Source organism: Diceros bicornis, chromosome 35 (assembly GCF_020826845.1).
Source record: "Diceros bicornis minor isolate mBicDic1 chromosome 35, mDicBic1.mat.cur, whole genome shotgun sequence".
Classification (NCBI taxonomy): Eukaryota; Metazoa; Chordata; class Mammalia; order Perissodactyla; family Rhinocerotidae; genus Diceros; species Diceros bicornis.
In genome coordinates, this window is record NC_080774.1 from 30,450,028 (window position 1) to 30,468,287 (window position 18,260).

The 18,260-nt window shown below is 43.4% G+C and overlaps 1 protein-coding gene across 7 annotated transcripts in view; it reads right to left on the minus strand.

Moving 5' to 3' along the window:
- Positions 1-12,618: 12,618 nt before the first annotated feature.
- Positions 12,619-18,260, minus strand: part of LOC131398481 (bromodomain and WD repeat-containing protein 3-like) — a 30,109-nt gene continuing 24,467 nt past the window's right edge. For 2 of the 7 annotated variants that reach the window (XR_009216891.1, XM_058532047.1), the window contains one exon: positions 14,895-18,169. Coding sequence is in view for 1 of the 7 variants with exons in the window: in XM_058532047.1 (XP_058388030.1) it covers positions 18,163-18,169 (7 nt within the window). In the remaining 6 variants the exon portion in view is untranslated. Of the gene's footprint in view, positions 13,141-13,975; positions 14,062-14,894; positions 18,170-18,260 lie in introns of those variants that run through there. The other 5 variants (XR_009216894.1, XR_009216893.1, XR_009216895.1 and 2 more) reach the window with 5 other exon arrangements.

An 18,260-nucleotide genomic window follows, 5' to 3' on the forward strand; every position in this document is an offset into this window, starting at 1 on the left:
ATTCTCAGGATCCCTTTAACGCTGCTATAAGACATTTCCTCAACTTGCAACTTCCTACAGCAGAGACGCAGGGACCCACAGCTCCATTCCACTTCATTCAGGAGGCCAGAGAGGAACATATCTAATTTGAAGGGGCCTTGAAGGAAAAGATCAATGGGTTATTCCACTGGTTCTCAGGGCTGCCTCGGTCCTCTCCTTGCGTCCTCTGCTGGCTTGGGCCTGGCTGTGGCCTTGACTCTGAGATGACAAGTCATCTCTGTCTTGACTGTTTATGGTAACCAAAGAGGCAACCTGGCCATGGCCTCGGAGGCACCTTGACCCTGGACCTGCTCAAAGTCCAGGGTCAAATCCAGCACCCTCAGTTCCGACCTCCTGTGGGGATGAGAGCCTTGTGGTGAGATGCTGACCCCTGGAGAGCCCAGCAGGGCCCAGGGTACGAAGAGCAGCAGCAGTCCGGAGCTGCTGTGAAGCCTGTCCTTGGTCCCCAATCCCAGCACCAGCTTACCATCCTCCCCTCTCTAATGGGCTTTTCCCTCCTCGCTCGGGCTCCTTCCCAGGCCCCAATCCTCACATGACCTCTACGACAACCCCTAGAAGGTGAAAAGCCCATTCTTTACTGCCCTTCAGCTGCATCATCAACCACTTAACCCAGAAACCCAGAGATTCCCCATTTGTAGCCCTAATATTAATGCTCACCTTCCCTCCACCCCAGCTCTCTCTCTCTGACTCTGTGTGAATGCCTTGGTCCCAGCATCCCCCTTACCTGGGACAAGCCCTGTGGTCAGGGAAGACCTCCAGCCCATCCAGCACAGCTGCAAGCTGTCTTGGTTGGGCCACTGCACTATTAGAGAGCCCAGATGGAGAAACAGGAAGGGCCAGGCCTGCACCAGTGCCTTCAGAGACTTCTTGTGACCCTTGGCAAATGCAGCAGTGAGCAGTGGTGGGAAGAGGGTGACTGTGAACTCTTCCAAGGCAGGTAGAGGTGAAGCCTCATTGCTCAGCAGGCTGTGGGCTGCAAGTTCCAGGAGCCTGAGTAGGGCTGGATTGCTCATCTCCATGAATCTGGTGCAGAATAAGGTAGAAACTCTCAGAAGATCTGTTGCTCAGCATCCCTCCCAGGCCAGTGTGGAGGCCTCAAGACTTTCAGATCCATCACAGGACCAAACATTAGCTAGGGAACCATGGAACTTGCTCCATCCTCCATTCATGACCCCAAACCCACAGTTCAGGTCTTGTAAGCCTGAGACTCTGTGGCCCCCTAGGCACTGGTGACATGGGGCCCAGAACCTCAGAGTTTTAGATCTATTCCCCACTAGGCTCTGGAATTGGCCCAAACCTTCCTCCTTTGCCTTCACCATCTAGATCATCGAGAGCACCTACTGGGGACATGTCCCCAAACCCCATATTGTTTCTGTTGATTCTATCTCCAAAATGTATCTAGATTCTGATCACTTCTCATCACTCCCACTTTTACCAAGCCATCAGTACTTCTTCCTCCAACTGTTGCATTGGCCTTGTAACTTGTCTCCCTGCTTCTGCCCTTGTATCTCCCATGGTCTCAGTCATAGCATGTTGCTCCTCTGCTCAAAACTCGCCAGTGGCTTCATTTTCACTCTGAATACAATGCACTCTGCAGTGGCCCTTCCAGAGACCAGCCTCTTAGTGTCTCTGGGCCCACCTCCTGTCACCCTTCTTCCTACCCAGTGAAACGTAGGGAAGTGTGGCCCAATCCCATCCTCAGAGTCCACCCAGGCTACAGAGCAGGGCATCTGGATGCAGATGTTCTAGACTCATGCTATCTGGTACAGAAGTCACAGGCCACATGTGGCTACTGAGCACTTGAAACTGATACTGAGCAATGGGCTCGCTCTCCTTGCCGTGATCAGAGCCAATTAATCACAATGAGTTAGAGATCGAGAAATGAAGTTTAATTAGATTAGCCGGCAAATCGGAAGACAGGAGACTAATGTCTCAAAGCCCCATCTTCCAAGATTACAGAACCTTGAGGCAGTTATATAGGGAAAATGGGCAGTGAGGAGGGGGTCCAGGGAGGTTCGTCTCCAGGCATGATGGGCTCCAGGTGTCACATTGTTCCATTCTTCTGTCAGCTGTGATGGATACCATGTAGGTGTGTTTCCCCCCTGTGGCCAGCCTGTTCCTGGAGAGAAACTCATAGAACAAAGTTTTAATTTATCAAGCTATTGGGGAGTACATATGTAAGCGGAGGCCGTAAATCAGGAGAGCATGTGAATTTTTTGGAGTACGTGCAGAGCAGCGAGTAGTCACACGGAGGAGGGGCTGGGCCATTTAGTGTAACAAGACGGGCCTTATGCTCACTTACAATTTCCCCCCTTATCAGTAGTAACCCAGAATCTTATGGTCAAGGGGGAAACAGGGCGTTGTAATTCCTCTAGCTACTTCCTGCTGAATCAGGACGTTGTAGGATGACCACAGCGTGGAAAAGAGTTACTTTTCTTTTGACCCCAATAAATAGAACTGTGAGAAGAAGGGTTAGATAGAAGCATATCTTAGCTCTCCATGGGGTTTCGCCACCCACTTTTCCCTCGATACAGGTTGGATACTTTCCTGTGATTTGGGGGCTGCCTTGATCTGGGGTGATGTATCCAGGGTTTCACGCCTGCAAGTTTTACGGATGAGTGAGTGGTGAGAAGAATCTCAAAGGGGCCTGTCCATTTGGGTGACAACTGGTTTTTGGGTCCCTGGTGTTTCCAAGTTTTCAGCAAAAGATGATCACCAGGTGAGAAGGCGTGTGGAGGAACGTCAGATGGATATGCAGACCTATGAGAAAGAAATTCATGGATAGAAGTTAATACAGAGCTTAATGATTTAACATAATTAGTAATCATAACATTCCTTAAAACATCCAGAGATTCAGTCCCAGGAGAAGATGCCTGAAAGAGTTTCTCATATAGAATTTTGAAACGACTCAATTTAAGTCCACTTCGGGGAGCTACTCTAACCGGTAGCAGGGCAAGGGGCAGTGCCTTATCCCAAGTTAGTTGTGTTTCCTGACAGATTTTGGCAATGGTTTTCTTTAAGGTGTGATTCATTTTTTTTTTTTTCCATTTTTCCAGTTGATTGAGGTTTCCAAGCTGAGTGTAGTATTCATCAGATGTCTAAGCTTTTGGACACTTGTTGGGTTATTTGGGAGACAAAAGCTGGCCTATTATCATTCTGTAAGGTATTAGGCAGATCAAACCTAGGGATGATTTTTTTTTTTTTTTTAGCAACATGCGAGTGACTTCTGATGCTTTCTCAGTCCTAATGGGAAAGCCTTCACCCACCTGGTGAAGGTGTCCACAAACACTGAAAAAACCCCCTGAAATTCCCAGCCCCAGGGCATCTGGGTAAAGTCTATTTGTCAGTCTTCAGCAGACCAATTTCCTTTATGTTGGGTGCCCAGATATGGGGGACCAGAAGCAGTATTGGGGTTGTTCTTTGCACAGATTATGCAATTTTTGATCACCTGTTGTATAGTCTTTTGTAGGTGAGGCCCTATGATGTACTTCTGGACCCATTAGATTTTCCCTCTGGTGGCCAGCTAGCTGGGCAGGCCCATTAATAGCACCAAGCAGTTCTAGAATGTCAGGGCCATGTTTGATTTCCTTCCCCCTGCTGTTAGGAGTCCCCTTTCCTTCCAGATTGCCCCATGAGCATGAACTACACCAAAGGCATAACGAGAATCTGTGTGTATATTTACTCTCTTCCCTCGAGCTAGATATAGAGCCCGAGTGAGAGGGATGATTTCTGCCTTTTGATCCGATGTCACTGGGGGTAGAGCTTTAGCCTCTAAAGTCTCTTGTGAAGTTATGACTGCGTATCCTGCATGTTTCTTACCTTGATCCACGAAGATGCTGTCATCTGTAAAGAGTTCCAAGTCCAGTTCTTCCATTGGACAGTCCAACAAATCAGGTCAGCTAGAATATACTGTCTCAATAACTTGTAAGCAGTCACGCTCTAAAGCTCCTGATGTCCCATTAAGGAGCAAGGTGTCTGGGTTTAGGGAGGACGATACTTGCATGGGTACATTTGGATTGTTCAAAAGGATGGCTTGGTATTTGCCCATCCTTCCTAAAGTGAGCCAGTATCCCCCTTTTTGTTCTAATAAGGTAAGTACTTGATGTGGCACATATACCGTGGTGGGTTGGCCCAGAGTGAATTTTTCAGCTTCCTGCAGGATGTCACATGTAGCAGCCACTGCCCTAAGGCAGGGGGGCCAGCCCTTGACAGTCTGAGCCAATTGCTTGGAAAAATAAGCCATTGGCCAGGGGGTCATGCCCAGTTTTTGGGTTAAAATCCCCAAGCTTATTTCCTGCCTTTCATGTACATATAGGCTGAAGGGCTTGTCCAAGTTAGGAAGCCCCAAGGCTGGGGCTGAAATTAACTTTGCCTTGATGGTATCAAAGGCCACCTGACACTCATTTGTCCATTCTAGCGGCTCCCAGTCCAGGCATTTTAGAGCCTCACAGAGGGGTTTTACTATGAGACCATAGTTAGGAATCCAGATCCAACAGAAAACAACCATGCCCAAGAATCCTTGTAGCTGTCACCGAGTGGTGGGAGGGCTTAGGCAGGCTATAGCTTTCTTTCTGTCTAGCAGCAGTTCCCTCTGGCCTTTTGATAATGCAAACCCTAAGTATGTAACTTTTTGTTTGCAGATCTGTGCTTTCTTTTGTAAGACCTTATACCCACATTCAGCCAAATGATTCAAAGTCTTTATTGTGTTGGCCGGACACCGCTCATGAGTGGGGCTCGCTATCAGCAAGTCATCCACATACTGTAACAGCAATTCTTCTTGTAATTGTAAGTGGTTCAAGTCTTTAGCTAGGGCCTCCCCAAATAGCTTAGGGGAGTTTTTGAAGCCCTGGGGGAGCACTGTCCAACAATATTGTTGAGTGGCCTGAGTATCTGGGTCACGCTATTCAAAAGCAAAAAGTTGTTGTGATTCTTCCATGAGTGGCATGCAGAAGAATGCGTCCTTTAAGTCCAAAACTGAAAACCAGCCGTATTCACCCGGAATGTTGGTCAGCAAGGTGTAAGGGCTGGGCACCACAGGGTGCAGGTCCTGAACCACCTCATTTATGGCACAAAGATTCTGAGCGAACCAATATTTGTCTGAATTAGGCTTCTTGACTAGGAGAATAGGAGTATTCTATAGCGACTGGCCAGGTTTGATTAATTCTGCTGCCAGGAATTTTTGCAGCACTGGCTGAATGCCCTTCTGAGCCTCCTGTTTTAGCAGATATTGTTTCAGGTTGGCTTTCTCTTTTGGGTTTTTAAGGGTATATGTATTGGCTGGACGTTCTTTGCTTTCCCAGGCTTCCCTTCTGCCCACACATCCAGTCTTACCTCCTTGAAGATCTCCGGTGGCAGCGGGTGCAGTGGTGGTGTCTGGCGGCACTTGCACCTCTAGCTGGCCTGGAGCAAAAGTCACCTTAGCGTTCAGTGTACACAGGAGTTTTCATCCCAAGAGGAGAACAGGGCATTCAGGCATATAAAATTTTTTCAATTAAAAAGATCCAAGGTAGAGAAAGGAGAGTGCATCCAAATGAAGCCAGCCAGTTACCCTTGTCCATTTACGCCTATGGGATATTGTCACAGTGGAAATTGCCCTGCTCTGGGAAGGGCCCTCTGACCTAATTGTGTCCCTTGCCGGGTCCGAGAAGGAGAGAGTCCCTCTCTTAGACCTAGCAATCCTTCAGGCATTTTCCCCTGGGTAAGCCGTGGGCCTGGGAAAAAGGGGAGGAGGAGGAGGAGCCGAGGGGACTCCTTGGTCCATTGTCCCCTCTTCCCTGATCTAGATATGGCGGCATAAAGGCTTAAACATAGGGAATTTTATTTTCCTTTCCTTTCTTCTTGTAGAACAATTCTAGCTGTAAGATCCTATCACAACTGAGTGACCTGTTTGGGGGCCACTTTTCTCCTGAGCCCAGTGTATACTGAGGCCAGGCTACATTACAGTAAAAGATCATCCTTTTCTTTGTCATGGGCTCATAACTGTCATCAGCCCAAGTGGCCAGCATGCACCCTTGTGGGCCCTTTTTTTTTGAATGGACGAAGTGGTGCCCATGGAGATAAAGTGTGTGTCTGACAATTAACGGACTGGGAAAAGTGTGCAGGGCCTGACTCTGGGCGTCCAGATAACTACAGGACTTATCCAATCACATCAGTGCTAAATAAAGCCAAACAGGCAAGAGATAAGATCTAATTTCCTAATGCCAGTGTAGGAGGTCAGGTGCCTAGCAGAAAGTTTCTATTTTGCAGGAATTCCAAGTCCAACTTACTTTAAACCCAAATTTAACTTCCACACAATGACAGCAAAGAAGGTGCCAGACAAGACAGACAAAGAGGGGGAAAAGATAGTCGGGCTGTGCTCTCACAGCTTCCGCCCAAGGGTTAACACACAAACAGCAGTGACTGCCTTGAGTCATACAATTCCGGCTTGACACTTGAAAGAAAAGGTTGCAAACTTTACCTCCCCACAGATGATGTAACAAGCACCGGAAGTGTGCTGTGGGATTCTGACACAGAGAAAAACGCACATGAACTAGTGAAACAACACACACACTCAACAGAACAGACCATACAGGCGTGCACACCACAGAAAAAACCAGAGACTAGTCTTCCAGATAATATACTAGGCAGTCTGTACTTTCCTTTATCCCTAAAACATGGCGCCTAAACCAGATGGACCTTGGCCTGCCCAAGACCCCCAGACAAGGGAAAAGGAATATAGTACCCGGGAGGTGCACTCCGGACCACTCACCTACCTGCAGACGCAAGCTCGTCAACTTACGGTCCAGTCCTTCACTTCCCTATCACTAAAACGTTAGAGGGAGTCAGCAAGTGAGGAAGCTACAAAGGAAAGTCCCTGGGCAGAAAAAAAGCTGCCCAGCAGCTGTGGGGAAAAGTCCCAAAACAGCTTCCTCCAAGTCGACTAGCCACGGGCAGAGGCTGGTCCCATCTGGGTCGCCAGATTTTGTTACTGAGCAATGGGCTCACTCTGCTTGCCACGATCTGAGCCAATTAACCACAATGAGTTAGAGATCGAGAAATGAAGTTTAATTAGATTAGCCGGCAAATCGGAAGACAGGTGACTAATGTCTCAAAGACCCATCTTCCAAGATTACAGAACCTTGAGGCAGTTATACAGGGAAAATGGGCAGTGAGGAGGGGGTCCAGGGAGGTTGGTCTCCAGGCATGACGGGCTCCAGGTGTCACATTGTTCCATTCTTCTGTCAGCTGTGATGGATACCATGTAGGTGTGTTCCCCCCTGTGGCCAGCCTGTTCCTGGAGAGAAACTCATAGAACAAAGTTTTAATTTATCAAGCTATTGGAGAGTACATATGTAAGCAGAGGCCATAAATCAGGAGAGAATGTGAATATTTTTTTTTTTTGTGAGGAAGATCGGCCCTGAGCTAACATCTGCCAATCCTCCTCTTTTTGCTGAGGAAGACTGGCCCTGGGCTAACATCTGTGCCCATCTTCCTCCACTTTATATGGGACACCGCCACAGCATGGCCTGCCAAGCGGTGCATCGGTGCGTGCCCGAGATCCAAACTGGTGAACCCTGGGCTGCCGCAGCGGAGCACGCACACTTAACCACTTGCGCCACCGGGCTGCCCCGAGAATGTGAATTTTTTGGAGTACGTGCAGAGCAGCGAGTAGTCACACGGAGGAGATGCTGGGGTCATTTAGTGTAACAAGATGGCCTTATGCTCACTTGGTTAGTGTGACTGAGGGAATGAATTTTAAATTTTATTTAATTTCAATTTAAACACTACAGGTAGCTACATGCTACATTTTTGGACATCACAAGTCTTGACTCTTTGGAAGTCAGCCATAAGAAATATTCATTCACAATCTCACCAACTATGAAATCCATTCCTATGAGGCTATTATGGCCTTGGAAACAAAACTGGGCAAGGCAATATAAGACCAATAATTATTAGCCAATCTTACTATTTTTTTTTTTGGTTAGGAAGATTAGCCCTGAGCTAACATCTGTGCCCATCTTCCTCTATTTTATGGGGACGCCTGCCACAGCATGGCTTGATGAGCAGTGTGTAGGTCTGCACCTGGGATCCCAACCTGCAAACCCTGGGCCACTGAAGTGGAGAGTTCGAACTTAACCACTACGCCACCAGGCTGGCTCCTGGCCAATTTCTTTCTTTTTTTTTTTGAGGAAGATCAGCCCTGAGCTAACATCCATGCTAATCTTCCTCTTTTTGCTGAGGAAGACTAGCTCTGAGCTAACATCTATTGTCAATCCTCCTCCTTTTTTTCTCCCCAAAGCCCCAGTAGATAGTTGTATGTCATAGCTGCACATCCTTCTAGTTGCTGTATGTGGGACGTGGCCACAGCATGGCCGGAGAAGCGGTGTGTTGGTGAGCACCCGGGATCCGAACCCTCACTTAACCGCTGCGCCACGGGCCGGCCCTCACTTTTGAAGCTAGATGCAAAAGTTCTGAATAATGAAACACTGGCAAATCAAATCTATAAATATCCCTAAAAAAATGTGATCAAGTATGATTGATACCAGAAATGTAAGAATGATTAACTAATCACTAAGAATGATTAATTATTAGGATTATTAATTATTAATGTAGTTGCGTCAATGGATTCAGGAAAATCAAATAAGGAACAGAAGAGAAGTCCTAAAACTGATATTTAGTGGTGGTGTTTTATAAACATTGTCTTTAAAGTCAGAAACAAGATAAAGATGGTGTGGCTGCCATCCACACCCTCCACACCCTGTACTTCCAACTCAGGGAGTGTAACTGGCCCAGGGCCCACCCTGCTGCCCTTAGGAATCCCTGGAAGCCTTGGAGCCAAGCCCACACCTCCCACATGTTGCTCCCCACCAATGACTGAGTGTGACAGACTAGTTCCTGGGAGACACTTTGGCTTGAGGACTCGCTGAGGGCTTTGCCGAGCCTTCCTGAGAGTGCACTTGCCTGTGAGTTCGTGGAGGTCTAGCGCACTTCCACCCGACCTTCCCTCCCTCTTCACTTTACCCACCACAGAGGTCTGCCACTGTCCAAGCCTTTCCCAGCTCCCTCCGTCCCAATTTTCCCTCATAGGTCGTTCCCTTAGTAAAATCCTTGCATGTTTCCTGTCTTGGCGTCTGCTTCTTGCAGGACCTGAACTAACTCAGATGTCATTATCACCACTTCTATTCAACACTGTACTGGAGATCTTGTCACTTTTATAAGAAAAAAGATTGTGTAAGCATAGGAAAAGAAGAAACAAGACTGCCAATATGTGCAGGTCATATGACTCTTTTGTTTAACAGAAACAAGCCCCAAATGGAGTCACTTGTACTAAGTCCTAACAAGATTTAATACCTAAGCTAGTTGCAGTTTCAGCCTCTCTCAGGAGTGGAATCTTAAACTAATCAATCTAGAATTTCCTTACCAGCACTAGTGAGGTAATCTACCTGATAAGACCCCCTACCTTCCCCTAAGGGAAGGTGACTTTGCCTGAAACAATCCTTTCTTTTCTTTTGCTAGTAACTTCCTTGGTCTGCCCTACTTCTGCCTATAAAAACTTTCCATTTTGTACAGCTCCTCGGAGGGCCTTTTACTTACTAGATGGGATGCTGCCCAATTCATGAATTGTTGAATAAAGCCAATTAGATCTTTAAATTTAATTGGTTGAATTTTGTTTTTTAACATTTTGCATAGGAAATCCAAAACAACAGTAGACAAACCCACAGAATAAAAAGGGTTCAGCAAGGTTGTGGGACACAAGATCAACATACAACATCAAAGGTGTTTGTATATACCACTGACAACCACTGGACAATGTAATCGGCATCCTCAGATCCCAATCACAACTACAATAGATGGTTCTTAACAATAAATTCAACAAAAGGTTTTCAAGATGTCCTTAAGAGATTTAAAAAATTTGGACCATAACAACTAATGACAGAATTAAGAGCATAACATGACAACCACTAAAATTGACTGTTAACTTGCTCAGAAGTGTTCGGATAAGAGTAACAACAAACATCATAAAAACAAAAATAAACTGTTGGAGAAAGAATTAAAATCTCCTGCCATCCCAGTACTACTTCTCTACAAAATGCAGACAAGAATGAACAGTTTTATTATTGAATAAGCATTAAATCAGACTGTGATGCATGTCACAGGCAATCTGCTAAAGAGGTTTCAATGAGGAAGCTGGGTACCTGAGGGTTACTGTAAATAGTCAATAAGATTACCTTTCAACCTTGTTTCCAACACAGACATAGATGAAAGGATGTTAATCTGGTCAATTGGTTGTTTTCTTGTTTAACCTGAGGGGTGACTCAAGGGTCACAAAGATTTATGAGCTTGTTTTACAGAAGAAAAGAATGCCTTCAAGGAAGTTATGATCACCAGCTAACCAGCCCCCAGCTGCTGTTGATGCCCAGAAGTCAGATTGCCCAAGGGCTTATCTGGAGTGAAAGAAACACCAGTTTACCCTTTGTTTCTCCAAACTCCTCCTGCCAAGCCCCTTAGCTCTATAAAACCCCCTGCTTTCTTCTCTTGTTAAGGCAGATTTGAGAGAACCTATCCTCCAGCCTTCTTGTTTTGGCCAATTAGAATAAACCTTTCTCCATCTCCAAGCACCAATGTCTCAGTGATTTGCTTACTGCACATTGGGTGCATGAAGTTGAGATTAAGAGGTTTGGTATCAATGACAGAAAGAAAGCTCACCTTTTTAGATAGCCAGGCAGATACAACCCATTACATACATGCTAACTGTCTTTGTCCAAAGGGAAAAATAAAACTTCTCTTTTTTGAGAAGCAGGAAGTTACAACCTGGAGTGAAGAGCTCTGACGAAACTCTCACAGAGACAGAGAGACAGGACCCTGCCTTCCACTACATCCACATTTCACAGAGGTGATTCCAGAAAGACACTCCTGGGATGTAAAATTGGCAAGAGGTGTATTTAGCCTTTTAAAAGATTTACATACATGTGAAAGAGACAGAGATTTAAGATTACAAGTTTTTGGGCTGGCCCCGTGGCTTAGCAGTTAAGTGCGTGCGCTCCGCTACTGGCGGCCCGGGTTCGGATCCTGGGCGCGCACCGACGCACCGCTTCTCCGGCCATGCTGAGGCCGCGTCTCACATACAGCAACTAGAAGGATGTGCAGCTATGACATGCGGCTATCTACTGGGGCTTTGGGGGGAAAAAAAAGGAGGAGGATTGGCAATAGATGTTGGCTTGGAGCCGGTCTTCCTCAGCAAAAAGAGAAGGATTAGCATGGATGTTAGCTCAGGGCTGATCTTCCTCACACACACAAAAAAAAGATTACAAGTTTTCTACAGGAAATACTGAAAGAAAAGGGAGGGGGAAGGGAAGTTCTCTTTCCCTTTTGGCACTAGGGACATGAATTCTTGAGATTAAAGCAAAGTTTTAGTCTTCTTTCATTATGAAAGACTGGACAAATAAACTCTATAATTCATTTAATAAGAACAAAATCAACTACAAAGAAAGCAGAAGAAAGGGCATAATTTTGAACACTTGAAGACAAAATAAATTAGAGAGTAGAAAAACAGTAGAAATGAAATCCAAAGAAATGAATCCAAAACTTGCTCTTTAGGAGAAAAGTAGAAAAGTCTCTGGCAGATAGTATACAGGAAAAACACAACTAATCAAAATCAGAAATAAGAAAGTGACTACAATTATGGACACCGACTATGATATTATATGAGAACAGACAGAGAGAGAAAGACAGATACAGGAGCAGCACCATGGGTATTTTTGTTGATGTTTGAATTAGGAACAAGCACACACTATCAACACTGGGAAAACTGTGGCCAGTACAACAAGACATGTAACAATGAGGTTCTCTATAGCAGTAAAAAGAGTCAAATAATTATTCTATGTAGGGTAAAAAAAAAATATGTATTTCAATGGAAAACCATGCATCCTCTATAACATACCTTTCTGGGTTATCAGATTCTAGATTACCAGATTGGATTCCTGTTTGTTGTCTTTGAGCTATTTTGCAACTCTGTAGGTTGTAAGTAACTGATAGATATTTAAGTTCTGTCTGGTCTGGTAGTGATCTTCCTCTAACTCTTAACTATGGGAAAAACCAATTTTGTCTCCTTTTGCAATTCACCTCAACATCCCATTACGTCATATAACTCTGTGCTGTTTTGACTCTTCTTTTGAATCGGTTGTAACATCTGCCTGGTGCTTCATATTATATGAGTAAAATAAATTCTTTAACACATCTTCATTCTTATATCTGTATGAGAGTCATGATTCTACCTTCTTCTGAAATTTTTCTTTTAACAATAGAAAGCTAAAAAAAGAAAGATAAAATATGGAAAAGCTAACATAATTAATAGGAGTATTTCTACTGATGCAACTGGACAGGAGTGTCAAGTATATCCAGCAATAACTGAGCAGTAAATGTATAATGGCAACAGTAATTTACAGACATGGAAGAAACCACTCTCTCACTTTCTGTCTATCCTCCAGGGATGACATTAATGACAAATATGTGGAAGCAGTATTAAGAATAACAAAATATTAATGCAACAGAATAAAATTAATAAAAAGAAAGACACGTAAATAATAGGAAGAGCAAATATTGAAAAGACATAAATTTTTAATTTATTGTTCTTGTAATCAGGACATTTTCAGTAATCTCTCTAAATAATTATAACTTTAATCTGAAAGAAAAAAAGAACTAAGAATACTGAAGAGATAGTAATTTTACCAGATATTTTACATAAAGCAATATACTATTGACCTGAGAACAGAAACCAATCGGTGGAAACAAAGGAAGCTCTCCCAAGAACTCACTGTACTATTGAAGGATCTGGTCTTCATTATCCACAGAGCCTGACCGCAGGTAGCTTAGGCAAAAAGAGGAGCTCCCTGGGAGAGGATTCCATTGAGAGGTGGCTCATCTAACTGAAGGAAACTGCCTAGCACAGTTAAGGCCTAGGCAGCTGCAGACTCTGCCCACTCTTCACCCTCCATCCTCCACCGCCAAGGGCTTTGCCATAAACCTGGCAGTGAGAAACTCTGCACAATGGCTTCCTGGCTGTTTCTCCTCTTGCCAAACATCAAATGGCTTTGAGAGAGATGGATTTGTAAGATGCATCACCTAGGAAAGAAAACAATGCTGCCAATAAAATTCTGACACCCACTGAAAGTAAGGCCCATATTGATTTCTGAGACGTCAATCTCTGATGTATCCACGATGTACAGTGAGTGACACTCCTTGGTTGGTGGATGTATAGTGTTAAAAGGTGGAACATAGTGTTAAAAGGTGGAACATAGTGTTAAAAGACAATTTTCTGGCCAATAAGCACGTGAAAAATTGCTTGACATCACTAATCATTAGGGAAATGTAAATCAAAACCACAAGATACTACCTCACACCCATTAGGATGGCTACTATCAAAAAAAAGAAAACAAGTCTTGGTGAGGATGTGGATAAATTGGAACCCTAATACACTATTGGTGGGAATGTGAAATGGTGCAGCCATTATGGAACACAGTATGGTGATTTCTCAAAAAATTAAAAATAGATCCAGCAATTCCTCTTCTGGGTATACACCCCAAAGAATTGAAAGCAGGGTCTTGAAGAGATATCGGTTACAGCCATGTCCATCAAAGTATTATTCACAATAATCAAAAGGTAGAAGCAACTCAAGTTTCCACTGATGGATGAATGTATAAACACAATGTGCTATAAAAATACAGTGGAATATTATTTCAGTCCTAAAAAGGAAGGAAATTCTGACAAGCTACAACAAGGATGAACCCTGAGGACATTATGCTAAGTGAAATAAGCTAGTCACAAAAGGGCAAAAACTATATGATTCCACTTGTAGGGATCCACTTGCACTCCTAGAGTAGGTATGAAGATTATTTTAAACTGAAGACATTTGAGATACAGCAGATGCAGAAAGAAGACTTTCTGGAGCTTCTCTTACCTGGCTAAAAGCCAAGCCTTCCAAGAGTGAGGCTGCCATAAATTCCCTCTTTGGGGGAGCTTCACTCCAGCTTGGACCACTTGCACCTGAGAAATTGCATAAGCAAGCATCCTAAACTGTCATAACTTCCATTTGTTCTCCTAAAGGCCCTTTAGTCTTTCCCATAGAAGCTCCCCCCTTTCCACTATTAAGTTGGTATATAAACCTCTATCTCTAGCTCTTCAGGGAGGCTCTTCATCCAAATGCTCCTCCATGGATGTGTAAATAAATCTTGTCTTTTCTCTTGTCAATCTGGCTATTGTCAGTTAATTTGCAGGCTCCAGACCAATGGATCTAAATTGACAGAGGGTTTTTCCTCCTAGTACACTTATATAAGGTATCTACAGTAGTAAAATTCATAGAGACAGAAAGTAAAATGGTGGTTGCCAGGAACTTAGGTGATGGGAAAATGGAGGGTTATTGGTTAATGGGTACAGAGCTTCAGTTTTGTAAGATGAAAAGAGTTCTGGAGACGGATGGTGGTGACGGTTGTAAATAATGTGAATGTACTTAATGCCACTGAACTGTATACTTAAAAATGGTTAAGAGGGTAAACTTTATGTTATGTATATTTTACTACAATTTAAAAAAGAGGGGCCGGCCTGGTGGCATAGTGGTTAAGTTTGCGCGTTATGCTTCGGTGGCCCAGGGTTTTCAGGTTCAAATTCTGGGCGCGGACCGATGCACTGCTCATCAAGTCATGCTATGGCGGCGTCCCATTTAAAGTGGAGGAAGATGGGCACAGATGTTAGCTCAGGGCTAGTCTGCCTCACACACACACACAAAATAGATAAAAACATAAAAAAAAAAAAAAAAAGAAAAGAGATGATTTTCAAAAAATGATAAAATCATGATTCATACAGACATAAAAATGAACACGTGTTAAAGATTTTATTTAACTGGTTAGTGAGGAAATTAGGGAGGTGTTACAATCAGTACTAGGGAACATCTAAAATAAGATCAAGAATATTAAAATGAATGTGCAAAAGTAGATAAAACTGGCCTTCAGAGAGTGTAACCGTGGGCCTACTAGGACCAGTTCAACTATCAACAGAGTAACTAAGAGTCGTCTTTCAGGAACTGCGAGTCCCCTCTTGTCCAGTTCAGGCCAGTTCAGACTACCAACCTATCAACTGGGACTGTGCAAATGCTCTATAAGTGACCTTTTTGATGTCAAGGGGCTGAAAACTCCACTCTCGGATCATACAAACACCACCGTTTTGTGAATGTGTCCTATGAAGAGGCATGAAGCTTGACTACGCTTGTGGAGATCATTAATTACCTCACTTCTCCTTATCTCCAATCATCTATTTCCACACTTCAGACCACCCTGCCCTTCATCCCATAAATTTTGCCCCAATCCCTGGATCAGGGAGCCAGATCTGAGAGCATATGCCTCTTGTCTCCTTGCAGATTGATCCTGCTATAAAGCTGTTTCCTTTTCCCAAAAGCTGATGCCGTAATAATGGGCTCTTTATGCGCATCGGGCAAGAAGTAACAGGAGGAGGGATGTCAACTGAATGGGGCAAAATACACACGTCTAGAGACAATCAGTATTTTGCATTGCTATCAGTTGTCTTCCAAAGTAGCTCAAAAACAATGAAAGACTAGAAAACAATGAAAGATGAGACTGGAGGAGTATGATCTCAGCAATGCATAGTTTTTCTTATTTATTTATTTATTTATTTATTTATTTATTTATTTATTTATTTTCACCCCAAAGCCCCAGTAGATAGTTGTATGTCATAGCTGCACATCCTTCTAGTTGCTGTACGTGGGATGTGGCCTCAGCATGGCCGGAGAAGCAGTGCGTCGGTGCGCGCCCAGGATCCGAACCGGGGCTGCCAGCACCAGAGCGTGCGCACTTAACCACTAAGCCACAGGGCCGGCCCATAGTTTTTCACTGAAGTACATTTTCCCCACCTATCATAGGATAGGGTCTGTCATTCAGCCAGTTCATTCATCTGAGGCCATACTAGATTCAAGTCTGAGTTCTAAGACAGATCAAAACTGACAGAGCTATTTCATTAAAAAATCCAAAAACACAAATTGACTAAATCATCTCTAAAAGGGAAACTATAGACCAATCTCACTTATGAATATTGATGCAATGGCACTGTTAAAGTAACCAGATTAGGCCCAAGATGGAGTTGCTCATGCTAAGCCCCATGTCAGTGAACTAAAATTTAACTAAGTTTCTATGCATGGCTCTCCCAGAAAAAGAGGCCTAGGTCAACCAATCAGCATTTGCCTGCTCAGCACAAGTTACCAGACCCGGCTCTAAGACTTCCCTTTGCTTCATATAAGGAAAGCAACCTTGCTTTAACCACCTGGCAAATGCCCAGTACGGCCTCCCTGTTCCTGCTCACTTTGGTCTATAAAAATCTCTTGCCTTGTACACCTCTTTGGAGCGCCTTTCTATCTGCTAGATTGGATGCCACTGGATTCATGAATTGCTAGATCAGTAAATTGTCTGTGGGAAGTTTTCTTTTAACAGCACCCAATACCACATGAAAATAATAATAGAATATGACAAAGTGAGAAATACTAGAAATGCAAAGATAGTCCAGTATGAGCAAATCTTTTAATAAAATTCACCATAGTAATAAGACAAAAGAGGAAAAAAAAAACCCCACATAATCATCTCCATAAAGGAGAAAAAATGCAACGGAGTCATATCCTCAATAATCTAAAATTTGGATAAAGGTGTCTTAACAAAACAATTTATTTCTGGGTTTAACGAAATTGACAATAACTGTCAATAAGAGAATTCTGATGGACTATCAGTCAATATTTAAAATGATAATGAATTTATTTTAAATAAAATGGGATAATTTAGACAGGCTATTAAATTTTTTAAGCCTAAAAAAATTTACTATGTAGTGTGTTTGACTCTATTAAGATATATATATATGCCCCAAACAAGCATTAAAGGGAAAACAGCAAGATGCTTTCACTCCTTTTCACACTGTGCTGTAAACAGTCTTATCAGCTCACACATTTCTTTCAACTGGATTGTTTATATTTCCTTTTGGCTTTATGGGTTGGGGAACTGTTGGAAGCATACACAAGGCTCCTTTTCTGGTAAATTGTAAGTAGGCATACATCAAGCCAGAAACTTCCCAGGTTCATTAAAGAATGATATAAAAACATGGGAAAACAAAAAGAAAATGAAACTAAATATTCATCAGACCTCTATTAAGTAATGCACATTTAAAGCTTACAACAGTAACTCTAAAAGCTAACATTAAACAAATGTTTAATACCAGTTTACAACCACTGTCTCATTTAATCTTCACACACACAAAATTTACAAGGCATATAGTACCTTATCCCCATTTTATAGCTGAGGAATACTTTGCTTGAGGTCACACAGCTAACAATTGGAGCTAGTTCTTAACATTGCACACTCTTCTCCCTCTGTGGAAGGTACTTAACTCAGACGGCAGTTCTGAGGATTAAAAGTGCTAAGTTACATTTGTTTCCTTAGCCCAGTGCCTGTCATATAGTAAACAGTCATTAAATGATAGCTATTATTATTAAATTATTAATATTAGTATTTACTTTTGCATATCCTGGGGTCCCACGTAGAGGTTTTCCAACCATTTTGTTCAATCCATGTACTTCAATACTATATGGTGCATGGGTGAGAATACCTCAAATTCTGTGATTCCATCAGTCAATAAAGAGTTAAGGCTAGGGGGGGCCGGCTTGGTGATGCAAGTGGTTAAGTGAATGCGCTCCGCTTTCGTGGTCCAGGGTTCGCAGGTTCCGATCCCAGGCGCACATCGAGGCACTGCTTGTCATGCCATGCTGTGGTGGCGTCCCATATAAAGTAGAGGAAGATGGGCACAGATGTTAGCTCAGGGCCAATGTTCCTCGGCAAAAAAGAGGAGGATCAGCATCGGATGTTAGCTCAGGACTCATCTTCCTCACAAAAACAAAAAAAAAAAGAGTTAAGGCTAGGAAGATACAAGCACTCACAGACAAAAGTTTTTAACTCACCAGTTAGTGGAATTGTGGATCAGGATGATGATATGAGAGAGTAATGAGGTAACAGGGCCATCCTAGTCGCTGGACAGTGTTCTAGCCAGGAGACCACGAGTAGCAATACTTTGGGATGGGCACCACATTCTGGAGTCTGGCTCTCAGCACCTGCAGTCCAAAAATTAGATTTAGTCACTATACACAGAATTATTCAGGTTCTTGGAAATTATTAATACAAATCAAACTAACCAAATGACTA